Below are 15,417 nucleotides of genomic sequence, written 5' to 3'. Positions count from 1 at the left end.
CAGGTTGTATTATATTATTATTATTATTATCATTATTATTATTAACATCATCATATTATTACTATTTGACGTGTATAATCCTGTATTAGTAGCATTAAACGTTATATAATAATTAAGACATTCTTAACCACAATAATTTCATGTAAATGGAGGAGCGATTCTCTGGGAATATACCTGTAAACTTTGGTATAATAAACCAATGCGGTTATTATGGCTCAAAGTGACATTATTGTAGTCGCTAGTCCAACCAAAAAATGGTTGATTTCCACTGGCAGCGTCTGAAAATGTTCAGAAAGGCAGAGCAAAGGTAATTTGCGGAGTATTCTCCCGCTGACGCCAGCTTCCTGTGTTGAATGAAACGATCGATAGTTAGTAAATCAGTTCTATTAAACTATTGTGAAGAAGGTATTGAAATCACGGGAAAAAGTGATTTACCACATACAAAACATGATTTCGCTATTGCTTTTAATAACGTGACGTATTGAGGGTTTTTCAAAATTTGATTGTCATAACGTTTTGAACATATTATCTGGCTGTCTATCAGAGTGGAAATAGTTTCAGAAAGGATTTTAATGATAGCCTGCTCTGATGGGTTGCCTACATAGAAGGTACCATCTGACCTGTCTATAAAAGCAGGGTCTAATGCATCTAAATTATTTGATGTCGCTAAAATCAAAAAATTTTTGTATTTTTTCAGTCTATCTAAGCAGGTTAGAAGAGTATTTACTACCCTCATACTATCGCTGGATTCATTCTTACTCATAAGATCCTTTCTTGAGCCAGCAATTGCTTCGACCTCGTCGATCAAAATACATATAAATGAGCCCTTGTGTTCATTAATTTCTAATAGCTTTTCTACATCGATAAACAGTTGATTGACATTTTTTGGAGATTCACCAAACCACCTGGTAAATATTTTGGAACAAATTATCTCAATAATCAAGCCTTGATAGTTATTTTTGCTTCTATCCTCAAGAAATTGCTGTTCTCTTCTGAGAGAGAGTTTCTGACACAGAGCTTTACATAATGTTGTTTTTCCTGTTCCTGGAGGGCCATGTACTATGAGAAGTTTGTTATTGACTAGTATATTTTGCACGCTAAATGAGTTTGAATTGTCTAGGAGCTTTGACAATTTTAATGATATTGTGGCGTAACTATACATCTTTTGTTTAATTGCAGAGTCAAAATGTAAAGATTCCCAAAGATTATCAAATTTTTTGGAAGGAAGAAAAGTGGCTTTAGTTAGTTCTGAAAACTGTTTACTGACAGGTAACTGACTGTCGCCCACTGTTAAAACATCATTATTTAACGTACGATCATCGATGTCACTGGTACTATTATTTTCGTGTTCCAAATCAATTTTATCGAATTCCTCCATTAACGCAGCACATCCACTAGTGTCCAAATCTTCTAAGCAGCAAAATAAATATGTGTTAAAAGTTTCAAATTTATTAAAAGTTTGCTGTACTTCAATTGGGCGACTGGCCTTTAAAATCGACAGAATTCTTTCTTGGATATTAAGTGTACAAATTTCTTTAGTGATCAACGTCAATGGCTCCGGATATAATTCAACAGAAATCTTTTTAACAAATAAAGACAATAGTAGATTATCTTGACCTTCACTAATCTGAGTCATTGTCTTGACGGCGTTTATTTGGTGAAGTACTACTTTGGCTAAACTAGTTATTATCTTTTCTTGAGCTTCTGTAGGTGGGTCTCGTATCTCCATGCTACCTTGACCTTCCGACAATAAGTCCTTAGATGTCACTACGAAAGACGCGTCCTTAGTGTTTATAAGTATCTTTATTCTTCTTACGACCACAGTCTTGAGAAAGGCTAGGAACATTGACATACTTTTTGACTCATTTCTTTGTTTGGTTGAAGAGTCCAACACACCGTGGTTATTAATCCCATAAGTGGAAGAGTTTCTGGAAAGGTCACACAAGTATTTTTGAACAACTCTAAGCGTACTGATTCGTGCTTCCACATCGATTATACACACCATCAACGAACAGTATACTAGCTTTTCGTTCTGATATTCTTAGTTGTATTCTTTGAATTTCTCGAATTAGCCGCCGTCAGCTTCACGTGCAATCTTTGAATGTTTTGACACTTAGAAATCAAATAGAGTTAATAACTGATATAACAATTACACACTTCTGCGTTTACACTGATTAATAGACCAATGTGAGTACTTCTGATTCGCTCTCCTGTCTTTAACATTTTGGGTGTTTCAATGTAGTTTTGGACAATAAATTTTAGCTACGCGTGAGAATTTCGGTTGAGATCTTTAAAAGTTCTTGAAACATTTATAATTAAAAATAAAATACATATATATCTCTTATAGATTTTCCATAACGTTAACATAACCTCTTCCTGACTTCTTCTTTCTCCTAGAAGCAACAGAACGAGTACCTGAAATATTCAATAGGTCATTCAAGTCGTTTGTCTTCTTTCCGGAAAGATTATTGATCGCACTTCCAGGCTGCGATGTGATTGCAGGTCCTTGACCGGGTGTTGGTGCTGCTGGGGCAGATTTTTCCGCCAATTTGTCCTCAGCTACTATTGAAGGCGTCGTCATTAAAGGTTCACCAGTGAGTGGATTTGTAGGAAGGACTGCAGCTACTGGGGAGACAGCAGATGGCTGAACATGACTTATGCTTGCACGCGGTTTCGTCTTCGGTACAGTGTCCTTACGTTTTATCACTGGTGGAGGCGGAGGAGCCGCAGCTTCGGCAAGCTTTTGTTTCTCCTCCTCAGTGGCATTCTTATTCACCCAACGCCTCAGTTTTTCATCGTAGTAAAAACTGTTTTGATTACCCAGTTTGGCTTTGACAGGCTTCTTTTCGTTCGTTTCTTTCTTCAACCAACCAAACCAACCTGGCTTGTTATCTCCATCTACAGGTTTCTCATATTCTTCTTTCTTCTTGGCACTCTTTGTCGCATCCTTCTTTGTAGCTGCACCCTCATCCTCATCATCTGATTCGTCTTCAACAACATCATTGTATTCAATACTATCTACACCAGTGACGACAGGTGTAAAAGATCTGAAATTCGAATCGCTTTTCTTAATAACCGGTTCAAATGTTTCGTTGGTAACAACTTCTGATGCTCGTATTGGTGCAAATTTGTTCGTAGAAGGCTTTGGATGCATTAAAGATTGACCTGCAATGTTGGAAGGTTCAGTAGGTAATATATTTTCTTGTTCGAATTGTTTAGCTTCCCCAATATGTGCACTCAAAGAAACTGGAGGCTCAACCCATTCGGGCGGTTCAATAGCCGCTTGCTTCTCTTCTGAATGTGACTTATAACCACCATAAGCAAACATATCTACATTATCTCCCACAATAGGTTCATCTTGAACCACATTTGGAGTAGATTGGCTGTAAGAAGTAGGAAGATACGCTTTCCTCTGTGAAGGTCCATTTGAAGCAATTGTTTTATTCTTGAGGAGAGGGGGAGCGTATGGATTGGTAAAAACCGGTGGAGGAAGTACTTTATCTGATCGAATATTGAGACCTAAACCAGGAACATCCGCTGGACTATCAACTAATTCTTGTTCGTCAATCTCTCCATTTGTTAACTGTGCTTTAGGGCTCTCAAGAGGGACCTTTGTATCGCCTGCTGGCCGTCTTTGAGCAACATAATTATTATTAACAGAAGGTTGATCTTCTTCATTAACATAATCGCTGTCATTTTGGTTATCTTGCTCCTCTAAATTATCTACTGGGGACAGTGTATCTCCAATTTTTACGGGCTCCTTTAGTTGTCCTTGAACAGCTTCATTGAAGTGACTACTTCCAACAATCTCATTAACTTCTGGTATCTGAGTACCTTCCTTTGGCTGAACTCTCTCTACCGCTGTAACAGTCTCGACTGCTTGAATAGATTCAGCCTCCTTGGCCTCTCGCGTTCCTTGTTCATCATTCTCTTCCTGTCTCGGTCTATCGACGGCAAGCGTATTTAAACTTGGAGAAGGTTCGTACGCCGGCTCAACAATCCGCTCATTAGGACTAAATCTAGCATGCTCGTCTGGTTGGATTTCCGTAACTATTTCCTTTTCAACATTTTCGCCGGATTCTACCATATGTTGTACAATGTCTTTGGGTAGTACGCTGCCAATGTGTTCGTTTTGAATAGGTGCCTCTACAGTGCGGGGTAGTATCATCTCATTAGCGGGTAAATTCAGGGTTGTACTTTCTATGTTTGTTGATGCGACTACGGAGCCATTATCGATAGATACTTGGGAAGTGTTGTTGTAAGGCAAAGGCGTAGTCTCTGCATAAGATAGCCCGCCAGTAATGACTCTAGCAGCCCTTGCTTTCTTCTTCGTCTTTGGAGGGGGTAACATGACTGGAGTCCCTGGAGCATTGCTGAATTCTCTTGGCAGATCTGTAGCTGATACATGTGATTCTCCTACCTTATTTGATTGTTTAGATGAAGAATCTGCCTCTGTTGGAGCTGTGCTATTCATCAACACTTTAGAAGACTGACCGCTCTGTAGCGTTGAATTTTGTTTGGCCATTGGAGGCGCCACATACGAGACTTCAGATTTCATGCCTAATTGCTCTAAATGCAAGGTTGAATCCTTCTTAACCTTCCTTGATTGAGAAGTATGTACATCGCCTGCTCTAAGATTAGCATGTGGCACCCTTTGTGGGGAACCTTGAAAACTCTGGTCGTTTCTTGGCTGAAGCAGAGCACCTATGTCCCCGACCATGCCAGTTGAAGCATGACTGTTTTGATTATTGAGCTGTCCTGGTGCATTAACAAGGGCCGCATCAATTTGTCCATAAGAGCGTCTATTCAACTGCGCCTGATATGGAGTAAAAACAGGCTGTACCAAATCCACCACGGATGAATTATTGGAGGAATATGGTGTGATGCCGTCAAATATCTTTTTTTCATTAGATGTTTTGGTATCCTCTACATCTCCTCCAATGTATTTGTTGAAAGACTTATCTAATTGTCCCCATACACTATTTAACTTTGGCTTGGCAAGCCATCCAGTATTACTTTCTGCTACTCTGGATGTCAAACCATTCAATGCTGGCATAATATTGATAAAATTGACACTATTTTTAGTGGATGATTTTAACTTTGAACCAATGTAATCGGTATATTTTGAAGCGGCTGCCGGCAATCCGTGCTCATATAGGCAAAAGGCATGAAATAACTTCTCTTGAAGCAAAACAGGGGGTCCTTGTACCTTTGGATTTGCACAGCAATAACAATAGTGATAAAGTTCGGACCATATTGAACCCTTTGTAGTATTTACCTGACCGACATTTTCAAATAAGACATCTGAGTTTGAAATCACAGGAAGATTAGATAGAGGAATACCAGCAATCATAAAGACAACTGAAGATGCTAATGCTTCATTCCTATGGCTCAAAAAAATCCCAAACTCTAGTAAAAATTCTAGCACAATACTAGGGATCTGCATGGTTTGGGATGATGACGAGCTTGGTGTGTCACTGTTAATGTTAATCAGAACAGCCGAGACGATGGCTTTCCAATTTGCTAAAGCCCAGTCTGATTCAGCTCTGTTAGTGTAAAAGTGCTCTACTGCAGCCCTCGAATTACCAATAAAAACTTGGAAAATTAAATATAACAAATTTGCCCAAGCCTCTGAGCCAGCGGTTAACGTGCCCACTTCCTGGTTGAGATATCTTTGAACCACGTCAGCCCATTTCTCTTTCCCTGCTAATGAACCGATCAAGAGAGCCATTGCATAATCTTGTCTTCTTAATGCCAAGGCGAATGCGCCTTCATGATCTCCAACTTGCAATGATGCTAGAATTCTCATCTGACCATCAGCATCTAACCTGTAGGCATTTGGCGTAGTCTGTACCTGTTTTTCACGCTGTGAAAGGTATAACGCAGAAACATTTGAATTATAGAGTAAATTTGCAATATCCTTCAAAGTATGGCTACCAGTGAGTTTGAATTTTAGCAATTGCCAGATGATCAATTCCGTGGAGAAATCATCCAATTTTAGTTCCTTTATAGTAGTTTCTAACCATTTTTCCACATCTTTTTTCTTTGTTTTAGAAGAAAGAGGTCCAGGAAAAGATTGCAACAAAGAATCGCATTTTATTAGCGTGTCGTAAGGGATCACATTGACAGATTCCAAGGTTGAATGGAAGTTCAAATAAGTGTTTGAATGAGCTGGAATACCATACACAATTTTGTTCGAATTAGTCCAGCTGAACACAGGAAATTGACGTGTCAGTAGCGCTTCGTTATCAACTTTAAAAGATTGTACCTGGCTAGAGTAAGCTTTTCCCACAATATACCCACCATGAGGAATTGGTGGTGCACCTGTATTTATGAGATTTACCTGCTTCAATGTTTTTGGAATCGATTGTACAGGTGCCATTGTTGGAGGGGGATATTTGTCAGTGGATGGAAGAGGTTGAGGTTCATTAAAATTTTGAGTCATATGTTGTGGATGTACGGTTGGTGCATACTTCGAGCTGCTCTGAATTGGTGCGTATACACTCGACGTCTTTCTTGCATGGCTACCCCTTACCGCACTTGGTGTCAGGCTTGTAGGCGATACAATATTTGGGACAGCTGGTTCAAAAGTAGTTGTATTTATGGGTAGTGTTTCATTAGTTTTTATAGGTAAGGGGAATGTTTGTTCAGGAGGGATCGCATATGGCATCTTCTGCTTATGCAAAGGTTGACTGGGCTGAGTAGATGGTGCATACTTATTAACGCTTGCATTCCTTGAAGTAGATGGGCTGTAATTATGCAAAGGGGCATAACCGCTTCCATCAGCGGCCTTATTTGATGTACTTGCACTAGAAACATTACTAAAAGTCCTCGCTTTCGAGCCCATTGGAATTTGAGGAGGCTGATAAGATGAGGGAATATTCTTGCTTGCGTGTGGTAATTGTTGGTTAGGCATGACAATACTTTGTTGAGGAGACATGATCGAAATAGATGGTTCTGTTTTGATAGAAACATTTGCGTATGGGTTTTGTGGTAATGGCGGCGCATTCTTGAAACTGATGCTTCTTTGGGGTGAAGTAATTGAAGATTTTCTGCTAACAGGAGCAGATGGAATGTTCACTTTTAAAGTTGGGACGCCGACAGGTTTTGCATGCACAGGTTTGATTTTTTCAGCCATAATTTCCATTGGAAAGTCGTACGCATCAGATTTTTTCTTTTCATCGTTCAGTTTCTCAATCGATTGACCCTCCGCTATTATAGGGTTTGAGGCGCTAATACCAGTTGGTGCCATATAAGGTGAAGAGGTTGGTATTGAAGGACTTGCCACAATATTCTTGAATGGTTGCGGCGGAACAATCCCAACAGAAGTACCTAATGATGTTTCAATTACTGCGGTAGTTGGAAGTGATTGAACAGCTTGTAAAGGTTTTGCGAATGGAGGAGCATACTTGGAAGAAGGTTCTTGTGTGTTCTGCTTTGTGTCTATATCTGGTACTGCATTAGATTCTATACCACTCTGTAGCTCTTGCTCTTTGGAAATATCCTCATCTTCTGCTTCTAAAAAACTGTCCTCATCTAGTAAATCTTCATCTTCCTCTAAAAACGAGAATTTTTTAGTTTCTTTAACTTGTTTTTGATTTGGTTCTTCATTTGATTTAGCCTCTTCTTTCGGACCGGCGACATCGGATTGATTTTCCCAAAATGCACTATCTTCGACATCACCCTCTTGTTCACCGAAGAGATCATCAACACTTGCAACGTCTATCTTTCCAACATTATTTTGCTTTTCACCCGACAAGTCTGACTGACCAGTAGTCAAAGGGTTTTCAGTAGGAGCATCAAGTGCGTTTGTTGACGCTGTTAACGGAGGTTCTGTAATGCTTTGCCCAAAATCAATGGTATTAGAGGCATCTTTTGAATTAGAAAGATCTGCTTGCATATTTTCATCCTTTTCTGCTGTTTCCCATGGCATTAGCTCGTGCTCATCATGATGATTTCCAAATAGGTCATCGTGTCCATTCTCTAAATTTTCTTTTACCTCATCACTCTTCAATGCATTTCGCTCGTGAAGGTTCTTGTCATGCTCTGTGACATCTTCTTTCACATCATTATCAGCGGAATCTGGAAATATTTTTTCTTCAATGTTAGAGCTCTGAAAACTAAATATATCTTCCTCTGGATGCTGCTGAACAGGTCTCGAATCTATGGTCTCAATCATATCCGATTCTTTTGCAATGCCCACATCGGGGCTACCACGGCTATCTGCCTCGTTTGTCCCATCTAAGAAACTAGAACTGTCATCATATGAACCAAATAGGTCTTCTTTAGTATTTTGTTGTTGTGTCCCTACATTATCGGCTAAACTTGGCTTTTCTTTAGTTTTTGTCCCATGTGCAAATTGCTGATCATTTACAGCATCTTCATTATTCTTGGTGATTACTTCATCCAAAGGGTCATTGATCAAATGTTGCTCCTTGGAAACGGAGTTTTCACTTTCTTTATCAAGAGCAGACTTATCTTCTGGCTCCGAATGTCCTTCTGCTACTAATAACTGTTCTTGGTTTCCGTCTTCCAATTCATGTGCAACACTATCATGATGATCTGGTGCATGTATAGTTCCCATAGCCTCTGTTTGGTAGCTTTCTTCACGTTCTGGGGCAGCATGCACTTCAACACTATCGATCGATTTAATGGTTGATACCTTTTCGGACGTTGCATCGGTCGCTGTTTCACTTGTTTCGACTATATGTGACTCAGGAGTGCTTTCATTATTACTCTCAATGGCTTGTACAATAGGAGACTCATCGCTGACTGGTGGATTTATCTCTTCTTGATTTACAGTATCAGTAGCCTTTTCAGATACCTTTTTCTGCTTCTGTCTGGCTCTTTTTTTTTGATTCTTCCTTTTCTTAGCCTCAGGTGTCATATTAATGATATCCTAAAGTCTAATTACACAAGTCTCAAGAACTCTTAACGCTTGAATCTCTCAAGTTTTGATTCAGTTGAAAGCCTTTTGATTGATCTTTTGCGTTTTGCAAAAGACACCAAAGCATGAAAAAAGGCCGGTCATTTCGCACGTATATTATTTCACTTAATAATGCAAAAAATATATCTTGGATAAAAAATAAGTTAAGCTCATCGCAAAATATTTCATTAAGTTTTAGTAGAATTTATAGAACTATCAGAGCGCAAACGAATCAAATTTCGTGATGGGACGTCGTGGTAAAGGGCCAAAAACTAATAATCAAAAACTTGCTCCGGAAAAGGAGCGTTTTATTCAATGTTGTGGTGATGTGACGTTGGAGCTGACAAATTCATTAACTTCCTCAAAAGAAATCAATCTAAATGGATTAATTACCAAGTTTTCTAAAAAATACAAGCTGAAGCAACAACCAAGATTAACTGACATTATTAATTCTATTCCTGATCAATACAAGAAGTATTTACTGCCAAAATTAAAAGCAAAACCTGTTAGAACGGCATCTGGTATTGCTGTTGTTGCTGTCATGTGTAAGCCACATCGTTGTCCACATATTGCATATACGGGGAACATTTGTGTATATTGCCCTGGTGGTCCAGATTCAGATTTCGAATATTCAACACAATCATATACAGGGTACGAACCTACTTCGATGAGAGCCATTAGAGCTCGATATGACCCGTACGAACAAGCACGTGGGAGAGTAGAACAATTAAAACAACTGGGTCATTCTATAGATAAAGTGGAGTATGTCGTTATGGGTGGTACCTTCATGTCATTACCTATAGATTATCGTGAAGATTTTATTACTAAGCTACATAATGCTCTTTCTGGGTTCAACGGTAACGACCTAGACGAAGCCATCAAATATTCACAACAAAGTTTAACAAAGTGTGTCGGGATCACTATTGAAACCAGACCCGACTACTGTACCGAAACCCATCTTGATGATATGTTAAGATATGGATGTACTAGATTAGAAATTGGTGTTCAATCGTTATATGAAGATGTGGCGAGAGATACAAATAGAGGCCATACAGTCAAATCTGTTTGTGAAACATTTGCCATAGCTAAAGATGCAGGTTATAAAGTTGTCTCGCATATGATGCCTGATCTACCAAATGTTGGAATGGAAAGAGATATTGAACAATTTAAGGAATATTTTGAAAATCCAGGTTTCAGAACTGACGGTTTGAAGATTTATCCAACTTTGGTCATTAGAGGAACCGGTTTATACGAATTATGGAAAACTGGTAGATACAAGTCGTATAATGCTAATGCATTAGTCGATTTAGTGGCCAGAATTATGGCTCTTGTCCCTCCCTGGACCAGAATTTATCGTGTTCAAAGAGATATCCCAATGCCTCTAGTTACATCCGGTGTTGATAATGGTAATCTAAGAGAATTAGCTTTGGCAAGAATGAAGGATCTTGGTACTAAATGTAGAGATATTCGTACAAGAGAGGTCGGTATTCAAGAAGTTCATCATAAAGTGTCGCCAGACCAAGTTGAATTGATTAGAAGAGATTATTATGCAAACGGTGGCTGGGAAACTTTCTTATCATATGAAGATCCAAAGAAAGATATCTTGGTTGGTTTATTAAGACTAAGAAAGGCTTCTAAGAAGTATACATACAGAAAGGAATTCACATCACAGAGAACGTCCATTGTTAGAGAATTACACGTTTACGGATCTGTTGTTCCACTACATTCCAGAGATCCGCGTAAGTTCCAACATCAAGGCTTTGGTACTTTATTGATGGAAGAAGCTGAAAGAATCGCCAGAGAGGAACATGGCTCTGAGAAGATTTCTGTTATCTCAGGTGTTGGTGTCAGAAATTATTATGCAAGATTAGGTTATGAGTTAGACGGTCCATATATGTCCAAGCATATTTAATTTTTTATTGGTGATATTTAACGTTATTTATTTGTCTATATTGTGTATACTCAGTTTAATTTGAAGTATATCATATATTTTTTCCATTAAAACAATTTGTTCCAACCATCTTCATATTTTAGAGAACGTGAATATATAAATAAAAGCCGCTTTTAAAAAGAGCAACATCATTAGTTAGAAAATCATTTTTCAATCACATAAGGTCCCCAGAATGTTTCCGAAAAGGAAGTGTATATGGCCGAATCGTTTCTTGTCAATTCAGGAATGATACCCCATCTCCAAATAAACATGTAGTCCGTATTAGTACCAATTACGAGTACTCTTAGATACTCTAGAAAAACGATAAAAATGTAGACGCCAATACCCGTGAGTATATGCCACCAGCCATGTAATTCTAAAAGGGTACCGAGAGGCAAATGTAAATAGGATCTTCTTAAAAATCTCCAAAAGGAGCAATAATGAACATCTAATTGCCAGCAGAAGAATCCCATGACAAAAATGATTGAACCCATGGTCATTGTAGTCATTAAATTTCTTTTTACTAGCTCTGATTCTTTATTCTCTTCGATGACAGTGTAAGTGAAGATGGCAGAGATGATCACAACACCTACGGTTAAGATCCCATAAAATATTTGAAAGATTGAGGGAATTTTCAAATCAATATATATCCATGTCGTTAGAGTTACGAGGGCAAATATAGCAATAGCAATAATTGCTTGTAATTTGACACTACATTTATTATCATCTCTTTGTCTCTTCCTGAATAATTTCCAGTCAAATTCGCAGAACAGTCCCCATGCGGGAATAGCTGTAGCATACAACATAGGTAATTCATCTAGTAATTGAAAATCATATTTCAAAGTCATGTGGAACAACCAGGAGCCAAAACCGACTAGACCGAACCCTAATCCGATCAAAGTAAATCTTGTCTCTAGCTTATTTTTACGTGCTCTGTAGATATAATACGACGCTACGATGAAATACACTGTATTTGTTAGTGTATTTGTCCATTCAGCAAAATATTTTGAAATGACATAATTTTCTTCACACCAATCAATGATGGCGGTCGTATTACCCCAGTAACCTACAGGCTGAGCATCTGGATAGTCCCAAATAAGTTTCACCATCACAACAGAATCCTTGTCAACACTGATATCAAACGTTCAAAAAGGATCTCAATGAATGAATTCGTTAATATTTATTCTTTATATATAGTAATAATTCAAATACTTTTTTTGCCCCACGGGTAATATTAATAATTAATGGGTTTTCCGGACTTCAATAACATGGCTTATAATAACAACCAATCCAATTGCAGAAACGCTTACAATTGACTGAAAAGATCTGAGTGCTGCCACCATGCGACTGGCCAGGATAAGTGGCTTTGGAGTTCCGGCGCTCTGGTTTCCAATGGATGAGCAAATAGAACGACACTTGTCTCTTCGCAGCTGCAGCAGGATCTGACACTCTCCGGTACGATCGTATATATTATTCCCAAGGACCGAACAACCCAATACATAAATATATAAAGAGCACAGTAGCAGTATATAATTATACATGGTAATCGCCCGCCCGAGCTGCCCCATTCTGACCATTCCAGTACTTTTCTATTTTGTTTCTATATCGTTTCCAATATTCAGTTAAAATCGGGTTTGTAGTATTTTTCCAGTTTTCAGATTCGATTCGGCTGTGTGCCTCTTTTTTTTTTTTTTCCTTTTCTCTCGCAGTATTTGTATAATAAATAAGTCATCTCAAAAGTTATTTTTATCTCAAACATATATATTGTGTTGATTGTTGTCGTTGCTACAAAAGAAACAAAGACCAAACGCAGTCAAAGTATATTTATAGGAGTTTTTTTTTCATCCCTTGAACTGATACTAATATGGGTAGACGTAAAATTGAAATTCAACCAATTTCAGATGAAAGAAATAGAACTGTAACTTTTATTAAAAGGAAAGCTGGTTTATTTAAGAAAGCACATGAGCTATCTGTTCTATGTCAAGTAGACGTTGCGGTTCTAATCCTCGGCCCCAATAACACATTCTACGAATTCTCGTCTGTAGATGCAAATCAACTCATTGATGAGTTTCAAAATAATGCTGATTTGATTCATGAATCAATGGATCCTTCACACTTCGGTGATTTTCAAAAGAAGAGTCTTGTTCATTTTCAGAAACCTGCTACCATGGATAATGATATGGCACAAGACGAAATTCTTTTTATGAAGAGAAGTAGTCGATCTTCAATGGAAAATCCAAACAAGAAAACAAAATTCGATAATGCTGCTACATCTCCAATATTCAATCCTTTACAACAAAAAGTACAAAGACAATTTAAAAATTTAAGTAGTATGAGTTCGATGGCTTCATCACCAACGCTATCCAATTTCGATGAGGTTAAGTCCGTGCCAGACAATGGTAATGACAGCGCGAATGTACGAATCGTCAGATCACATAGTCCATCAAGTAAATTATCAATGAGACCAAGGCTTAGGGTAGAGATTCCAAATAATAACGTACTGGGGAATAATTCAATAACTAGTGAATCCGCGTCACCGGATTCTTCCAATAATACTGCAAATGGAACTAATACCGGTGCGAATAATAGTGATAATCATCCACTACATAAAACCGACAGAACATCAGTAACATTATCAAATAGGAATAATTCTTTCAACCACAATAATTTACCACCAATTTTACAAACTGCATCTGCCACAATGCCACCTTACGTTGCAACACCATTACAAAATAACCCAAATTTTAAAACATTCAATAGAAACAAGCCATTACTGTCACCAATTATAAATAACGAGCCATCCCGATTTTCAAATGACCTCATGATACAATCGCCGAACAACCCATCCAATCTGATGTTTCAGGACTGGTCTTTAAAACAATCAAGCGCTTCGGGACAGACGGGTCTGACGCCTTATGTCAATTTTGGTCAGACACCCATAGTTAATAAGTTTTTCAATTTCTCAAATGAATTCATAAATAATAGGGAAACAAAGGAAAGCAAGGATAATAAAGAGGACCAATGAGCCTCAGACCTAGTTTCTCACAAGGTAAATAGTTGAATATATAGATATATGTCAAAATCGCATTTGAGAAGTCATCACACAGCATTCTTTTTTTTCTTGCCCTTCCGCAACTGGCACTGCCATCAAAGTCATTCGTTGTACTGCTTTTTCTTCAACCCACACACATCGAATTTTCAAAACAATTTCAAATTTTTTTTTTTAAAAATTCCAGAAACTTTGAGAAATTTCTCAACCGAGCATTTCAATAGGTCAGGACATCGGAAAGAGGCCGAGTGCCTCCCGGGCCCAGCATGAACAGAGACCACCCTCCAACTAATTCGTTGTTAGCAAGGACACGGCTGAGACTAAAATTCTACCTGGGCTACCGCTAATTTGCCCCGAGTTCCGTTCACGGTCTCCCCAATGGCACGCAGATATTGTCACTCATACACGCACGCACTTCTCACGAGATTATTCAATGGGTCAATTGATCATCCAATTTGTGCCGGGCAAAGTAGTGAGTGAGTGTGTCAGAAACCAGTGAGCCAGCAATAGTTGGCACTCAGATTGGGTCTACGATCATCTCCTGCCTCCATGTTCCCTCACAGACGTACCCGTAGCTTCTTAGTTCACATAAGCGCAATTTGGCTACTTGAAATATTTTTCAACTTGGAAAATTAAATATAGTGTAGTGTATATTTCAAGATTCGATTATAATCTGTTCGCTGTAGATAGTATAATTGGTAGATAACCTGGCACACACAATGAAGTTAAATATTGCTTATCCAGTTAACGGTACTCAGAAAACCGTCGAAATCGATGACGAACACAGAATCCGTGTCTTCTACGACAAGAGAATTGGTCAAGAAGTTGATGGTGAATCCGTTGGTGACGAATTCAAAGGTTACACCTTCAAGATTTCTGGTGGTAACGACAAGCAAGGTTTCCCAATGAAACAAGGTGTCCTATTACCAACTAGAGTTAAATTATTATTAGCCAAAGGTCACTCTTGTTACAGACCAAGACGTGCTGGTGAAAGAAAGAGAAAGTCCGTCAGAGGTGCCATCGTTGGTCCAGATTTAGCTGTCCTATCTTTGGTCATCACCAAGAAGGGTGAACAAGAATTAGAAGGTGTCACCGACGCTACTGTTCCAAAGAGATTAGGTCCAAAGAGAGCTAACAACATCAGAAAATTCTTCGGTTTAACTAAGGAAGATGATGTCCGTGACTTCGTTATCAGAAGAGAACTTACCAAGGGTGAAAAGACCTACACCAAGGCTCCAAAGATCCAGAGATTAGTTACTCCACAAAGATTACAAAGAAAGAGATACCAAAGATCCTTAAAGGTCAAGAACGCTCAAGCTCAAAGAGAAGCTGCTGCCGAATACGCTCAATTATTAGCTAAGAGATTGGCTGAAAAGAAGGCTGAAAAAGCTGAAATCAGAAAAAGAAGAGCTTCTTCTTTAAAAGCTTAATTTCACTTAATGTCTTGAAGCAGTAACGTTATCGTCTCGAAAAGTCTTCCCCTTTTGATGAAACTTGTGAAGACTATTTATT

The 15,417-nt window shown here is 38.4% G+C and overlaps 6 protein-coding genes across 6 annotated transcripts; 3 read left to right on the top strand and 3 right to left on the bottom strand.

The window, feature by feature from the left end:
* Nucleotides 1–215: 215 nt before the first annotated feature.
* PCH2 (Pch2p) lies at nt 216–2,005 on the bottom strand (the record flags this gene model as incomplete). The annotated part of the gene is made up of 2 exons (XM_003957324.1): nt 216–344; nt 443–2,005. 2 exons carry the CDS (start codon nt 2,003–2,005, stop codon nt 216–218), a joined length of 1,692 nt encoding a protein of 563 aa, XP_003957373.1.
* Nucleotides 2,006–2,341: 336 nt separating this feature from the next.
* SEC16 (COPII coat assembly protein SEC16) lies at nt 2,342–8,887 on the bottom strand (the record flags this gene model as incomplete). The annotated part of the gene is made up of 1 exon (XM_003957323.1): nt 2,342–8,887. The coding sequence occupies one exon, from the start codon at nt 8,885–8,887 to the stop codon at nt 2,342–2,344; it is 6,546 nt and encodes a 2,181-aa protein (XP_003957372.1).
* Nucleotides 8,888–9,170: 283 nt separating this feature from the next.
* ELP3 (Elongator subunit ELP3) lies at nt 9,171–10,838 on the top strand (the record flags this gene model as incomplete). The annotated part of the gene is made up of 1 exon (XM_003957322.1): nt 9,171–10,838. One exon carries the CDS (start codon nt 9,171–9,173, stop codon nt 10,836–10,838), a length of 1,668 nt encoding a protein of 555 aa, XP_003957371.1.
* A 182-nt stretch (nt 10,839–11,020) lies between these two features.
* On the bottom strand, nt 11,021–11,965 carry YDC1 (alkaline dihydroceramidase; the record flags this gene model as incomplete). The annotated part of the gene is made up of 1 exon (XM_003957321.1): nt 11,021–11,965. The coding sequence occupies one exon, from the start codon at nt 11,963–11,965 to the stop codon at nt 11,021–11,023; it is 945 nt and encodes a 314-aa protein (XP_003957370.1).
* A 755-nt stretch (nt 11,966–12,720) lies between these two features.
* Nucleotides 12,721–13,881, top strand: RLM1 (Rlm1p; the record flags this gene model as incomplete). Its single annotated transcript, XM_003957320.1, has 1 exon — nt 12,721–13,881. The coding sequence occupies one exon, from the start codon at nt 12,721–12,723 to the stop codon at nt 13,879–13,881; it is 1,161 nt and encodes a 386-aa protein (XP_003957369.1).
* Nucleotides 13,882–14,624: 743 nt separating this feature from the next.
* Nucleotides 14,625–15,335, top strand: RPS6A (40S ribosomal protein eS6; the record flags this gene model as incomplete). The annotated part of the gene is made up of 1 exon (XM_003957319.1): nt 14,625–15,335. The coding sequence occupies one exon, from the start codon at nt 14,625–14,627 to the stop codon at nt 15,333–15,335; it is 711 nt and encodes a 236-aa protein (XP_003957368.1).
* Nucleotides 15,336–15,417: the final 82 nt, after the last annotated feature.

Source organism: Kazachstania africana, chromosome 5, assembly GCF_000304475.1.
Source record: "Kazachstania africana CBS 2517 chromosome 5, complete genome".
Taxonomy (NCBI): Eukaryota; Fungi; Ascomycota; class Saccharomycetes; order Saccharomycetales; family Saccharomycetaceae; genus Kazachstania; species Kazachstania africana.
The sequence above is the reverse complement of the archived record's forward strand: the minus strand, read 5'-3'. Positions and strand labels throughout refer to the sequence as shown.